The sequence below is a fragment of the Ischnura elegans genome, chromosome 7, assembly GCF_921293095.1.
Source record: "Ischnura elegans chromosome 7, ioIscEleg1.1, whole genome shotgun sequence".
Taxonomy (NCBI): Eukaryota; Metazoa; Arthropoda; class Insecta; order Odonata; family Coenagrionidae; genus Ischnura; species Ischnura elegans.
In genome coordinates this window covers 23,714,208-23,720,207 of record NC_060252.1, presented here as the reverse complement: position 1 = coordinate 23,720,207, position 6,000 = coordinate 23,714,208, and the positions used below count along the sequence as shown (strand labels likewise).

The following is a 6,000-nucleotide window of genomic DNA, read 5'->3' as shown; positions in this document are numbered from 1 at the left end:
TAGTAGCAGTGGTTTATTCTCCATATCTAAATCTTATATCTAACAATAAGCGCTTCTGTGTAAATTCAGCCTGAATGTTCGCAAAATCTTTAACTTGAGTGAGAATGATAAACCAAAATTGAGAGTATGCAACCCGCGTGTCACCCAAAGTGTCTGACTGGGGTGGTGCACGCTCACTCTCGGTGCACTATCTCGGGAACCAAAGGGCAGAAATTAAAGAAACTTGAGGAGATACTCTGCAAATGTCTTACAAGTCGTTCTAGAAGACAAAAAAGCGATAGAATAGTCCGAGAGTGACATCATCTTCACTTATGCCTGAAAAACACCCAAAAATACCAAAATTTCAAAACTTTAAGTGCAATGCGGCATGTTTTCCCGGTATCCAATTGCAAAAATAATTTTCATGATTAATTTTCTCCCCAAACGGAAAAAAACTGGTGGGCGCCCCAGAAGAAATTCGAATATTTAAAAAAAAAGAACCATCCAAATATGTATACACATCTTTATTAGCATTTTTTCACCTCTTGATCAAATATCTGATCTGAATACCACATGCATTTTGCAATTTGTAAATAATATGTAATAGGAAATATGTATGAGGAAATTAGTGCAATCTATGCTTAATAGGTAAACATGATGGATTATTGGAGGATTTTATATTGATGCTTAATTATGGACTGATAATAATCCTAAAATTGGAGGGTTTCAAAGGAGAATTAATAAATGGCAATGTGTAACAATTTGAGTGAGACATATCCTAAGCTGAATATTTATATAATACTGCTAATAGTGGGGGCTCATCAAGAGGTTCTAGTGGACCTATGAAGTCTTGAAAATGTTTTTCTGTTGATTTATAATTTTATGGTGGATGTGTTTTTTCCACAAGTTCAAGCAATTTTGTGATAATTTTCCCGCAGAGGATGTGGTATATTTTAGTGTACCCCCCCAATAATTTCTGGTACCCCCCCAGAAATTCCTCCAAACTTATCCGAAGAACTTCTCCCGCTAAGGACTTTTCGCACTAAGTTTTTTTGCAAAAAGGATTTTCGTGCAAAGGGTCTTCGACTCAAAGGTTCGGAGACTCTTGTCTTCAAACTCCGCCCTTCAAACCAGCCCTCCAACCCAGCCCACAGGGAGATCAAGACTTATATAGCTAGTATGATGGAGGAATACCTACTCCTGGCAATCTAGGGGAAGTGGTTGCTGAGGCATACGAATGCAGTTTGGAGTGAGAAGTACTCCACTTGTCCTATCATAACTCTCTCTCCCTCCAACACCTCATCCTGCTACGTCTTTCCCCTCCTCGAATTCCAATGGCTGCCTCAACCAGCCATCACCCCACTTTGGTTATGTCTCCAACCCAGGAGACAGAGGAGAAGAAACCCGACGGTACGCTGTTCTCCCCCAACCCCTACTTACAAGGAGACATCGCCAAAGTGATGTTCGGGATCTGGATGCCGATGTTATTATCTGAAACTATATAGGCAAGGTAGAAAAAGTGTCACGGCTTTCTTCCACATAGGCCTGGGTTCGAGAGATATCCGCATGAAAAGATTTTGCGCAGCATGACATCCCTTGAGTAAGCGCTCCCTCTCAACTACGGCTGTGCACATGCTGCCATGGCAGTGTGATCTAGAGTGTTAGTCCCCTAACCTGTATTTGGTATCACGTTGGGACAGCATTGGGGACATTTTGGTTGAGGAGCCAATACTACCCCAACAATGGGCCAACAAAACTAACAGGTAATCCGTAACATTGCCAACTTAGGGCCATCACCAGGCCAACTTTTATAATTCAGCAGTTTTAAAATTAATTTTCAACCTTTACTGCTATGCGCTGGGGGTGTCTGTGACTATTATTTATGCTATTACCTGTGTCTTGGTTGGTGGCCTTTCCACGAAATACAGGCTATAAGCTGAATTTGTGGAAACGCCTGACATACCATGGTAAGCTTTTCACACTAAATAAATCCATGTATACATATTGCACTCAACTAAACATGGTTTGAACGCATGAATGTGTCAATTTCAAGGTACAGAATTTTCATCCACTCCATCATAAATGTGCACCCGAGAAGAAATTAAGGGGGTGGAAAACGTCAGTTAGATTAGGGTGGGGGTAAGGGAAGAGTGAAAAACAGTAAACAAGTGAAGGTTAAGGAGCATGATCATTGAGACGGGAAAGTAATGTTCTCTTTTTGCTTACCTTATCGGTGTAACCCCTGCAGCGATTTTAAATCCACGTCACTATACCGTCGACGTATCCGCCTAGCTATAATAAAGGCCTTCATTATAGAGTAAAGTAGGTACTGAGTTTGTTATTCTACAATATCAAAAAGCAAGCCACTACTTTTTTCAAAGAGTATAATACAGGTCGGTTATATAAAAATAATAGTTGTTCCTTATTAGACGATAAAGTAGGGTAAATTCTGAAGCAATGACTGATGGGATTCCTCGCAAAAATATATGAGTTACCTATATATTAAGAAAAAATGAAAATTATAATGTACTAAATCAAATTGCTAAGATAGTTATACGCTTCATTCCACTAGTGTTATAATATTTGAAAATCGACTTATGTCCCTACCGTCCCTTTTTATAAATTTCATCACCTTCAGGCTCACGACTCCAGCGAGTATTGCTCCACAATGTGCAAACTTTAGGTACCCATTATCATTGCAACAGTGCGGGAACTTAACAAATACGGACAATCGCTGAAATAATGAAATAAACAATACGTAGTTAAATTAATTGATAGGAGGCCGGACGATTGTGGCGCGATCATGGCATTGCGCGGGGGAAAATCTTATCGCTGTTGTCGCTGGTTGTCGCCGCGTAAATCGCCTTCCGTGCCGTCTGGCCGTCGGGTGCTTCCGTATCTGCGCATGGAAGTCATCGGAGGTTACAGTACTGATTAATACTCAACATGTTCTACTATCTAGATGTTCTTCAGAGAAGGGGGCAGTTTGGATTAGCATGGGTAGCTGCTTTTGATCGTGCTGACTTTCAAAAACGCAGAATAGTTGCATTGGTTAAATCCTACAATGTTGAAAAATGCTGGTAGGTGGCCATCTTCCTGTTGGAGCATGCTTCCAGTACTAGGTGCTTCTAGTACTTGACGTCTTCATTTATTCATTGTATGTTTACTTATCCAATTTTTCTTTTGGTGTGTCATCTTTTAGCGACGACGTTTTGCGGTATTCGGCCGAAGGTAGAGAAAATTGTCCCAGAATGAATTTGTATGTCACTTCAACGTTGCTAGCTGGTTTGTGCAAAGTATTCAGAAGGAAGTCTGAATTATTATTTGGTGAGTTTCATGCTTAATTATATGCATCTTTTCGCTGCAATTAAATATATAGTGGGTGTCCGCGAGGTAATTCACGAAGGTCATATTTTCGAGTTGCGGGTATGGCTTTAATTGTTGACGACGGTTTCGCCAGTGGTCCCACTTTGCCTTCTAAAATACGAGAAATCTGCTGCTCTGTCCTAATGACCCGAGGCCTCCCGTGGGATCGCTGGCTAAACTATGAGTTAGTCGAACCGCCAGACGTGGTGGGATATTTACAAGATAGTATGTGTCGCATTTCATGTTGTAGCTTTTTATAGTACCAGTAACCTCATGCCGCAAGTTTATGAAAGTTTTTCTATGGATTCTTCCCAGGGGGTGTGGACAACTGGCTTTCCCAATCTGTTAGCTTTTTCGGCTGATCCAACCGTCTGTTTTATCTCTGCGATCCTAGGGTGACGGTGTTGAGCCCTCTTTCCTAGAGGGCACAAGGAGCGGGGAAGTCATCGCCGCTGGTTTCCGTTGTTCCTCCAACGGCATTGTTGTGTTTGAAAGGCCGATATATTAATAGATGTAGAGCTCATATTAGATCGAAATTCCTGTGCGTAATTAATGACATGAGTGTGATTAAGTAAACATAAATGCTAAGAATTCTCCCAAGCTTGCTTGTAGAGCACTGTCGCATATCAATCATGTCCTTTATGGTAAAAAAATACCTCAACCAACATAAGGTTACGGATATGGGAACCGAAGCTGCCACCAATTAGTGATGAGGGGAGCTGTGATTTTCCAATCACTTTGTTACCTGTGGCTCCTACTCATCAGTAATGGTGATTCTTAACAGTGATTGCAATCACCGAGGAGAATCACTGTTAAATGTAAGTGGTGATTTGTGGCGCTGCTATTCCTGCTACTTTGTCCAATTCCAATGAATGAGCTCTCCGCAATAGGAACGAATAAACTAATTGAAAATTGGAAAATTAAGCAAAATATTTTTTTGAGGGAATAGTTCTGATTCTGAGTTAATATTACGATAGTCAAGTAAACTTGATATGGTAAGGAAATTGATAAGTAGCAATTATTAAAATCCCATTGGTATTTATTTAACATATTTTTTATTTTAACCACCATGATTCAAACCGTCAGTGGTATATTTCATAAAGAATGTCTTATTCATCATAAAAGGGGAGTAAGACATCCTGTTGGTAGCAGTGGTAGGAGCCGGAGCTATCTTCACAGTATTCATAGTTGCAGTGATTTCGAGTATTTAGTGATTTAGTTACTGGTAGTGATCGGCTACTTCTATTCAATAACAGGTAGCGATAGATTGCTTATCACTTGGTAGCAGCCTTCACCGAATCTAGTGATCCAATCACAGTCATTTCGAGTATTCAATCACCTACAGTTACTGCTACTTTTCAGTAACGGTAATTCAATCACAGCGATATATATAGCTTATCGCCACCACCAATAAGACCAAGGGAACGCTGAGATGCAAATAAACAAGTACCAGGTGGTAGCGCTCTCACGGTATGCAAAGACGTGGAGGCATTACTTTACAGCATATGTGTAGGATATCAATTTTTCCTTTTGCCTTTATTGCCCGGTGCACATCTATGCTGATTCAAAATATCACTTCATGCTCTCACAGTTGCACATAATATCCCTTTTGGCACACTATTATAATATGGTCAAATATGGTATACCATTTTCCCGAACTGAAGGCGGCTGACCTTGAGCGTGCTCGCAACCCACCCACTCTTCTAGCCAATCACAGAAGAGCGACAGGAGAAAGTGTGCAAGAGCCCGCAGTCTCTCTCCGAACTCCGTTGAGTGCACATCGCTCTCCAGCTGGCAGTGTTGCCAAGCCGAATCTTTGGAGATCGCCGAGCGCTCGTTCTGCTGCCCCCGAAAGTACCGTTACTTCCAAGGCTGGCAACACTGGTCGACCGGATGGATGGGAGCGGAGGGGAAAAGGGAAGGGGATGGAGGGGAACGGAGAGGTGGAAGGGGCAGCGCTTCCCATTGGCTACTTTCTATTTTCCACCCAGCCGCCTTCAGTTCGGGAAAATGGTAGAGCAATGCAAAAACTGAGAAAAATCCACAGAGAAAAAATCATCGGTAGCTTAACTGGCTGAAGCACTTGACCGGAAATTGGTAGATCCAGGTTCAAATCCTGCTCAAGGAGAATGATTTTTTCTCTTTGGATTTTTCACACATTTAGTAAAGCATCATAAGTTGTACATATGGGAGATGGGACGTTAGATCCAATGAATATTTGGTTAAGCCACAAAATGATTTTTTACCGGATCCAATTTGCCCTCTGCAGAAATTTTTTGGAAGTTTGGTTTAATGAGTGCTCGTAATCCCCGGAAAATCGCTTGTTACATCGGTTTTGCCTCATAATGGATGGTGAAGGATGAATTCCTCTCTATTCTTGTATTGACCTTTACTTACCCATTTTTCTTTTGTATTGGTGTCAATTCTCAAAAGAATGAGACTGCAATTGTCTTAACTTGTGAATTTGTGTGTAATATTACTAATGAAATATTGCAAACAATAGTTGGTGCTCGTTTTCATAAATAATGCATCCATGGCTGCAGTGGCGCAGCGAGGGGAGGGTTTTGGGGAATAAACCCCCTCCCCACCCCCCCCCCCAGAGCTCACAGAAATTTTTAAGTTAAATCTATTTTACTTAATTGTATTAATACTGCT

At 41.2% G+C, this 6,000-nt stretch overlaps 1 protein-coding gene across 2 annotated transcripts in view; it reads left to right on the top strand.

Annotated features, from left to right (window-relative positions):
* Window positions 1-2,816: 2,816 nt before the first annotated feature.
* LOC124162695 (titin-like) overlaps window positions 2,817-6,000 on the top strand; it is a 66,318-nt gene continuing 63,134 nt past the window's right edge. For both annotated transcript variants that reach the window (XM_046539294.1, XM_046539293.1), the window contains exons 1-2: window positions 2,817-3,059; window positions 3,182-3,306. In XM_046539294.1, the coding sequence (XP_046395250.1) occupies window positions 2,926-3,059; window positions 3,182-3,306 (259 nt within the window). In that variant the 5' untranslated portion in view covers window positions 2,817-2,925. The remainder of the gene's footprint in view (window positions 3,060-3,181; window positions 3,307-6,000) is intronic.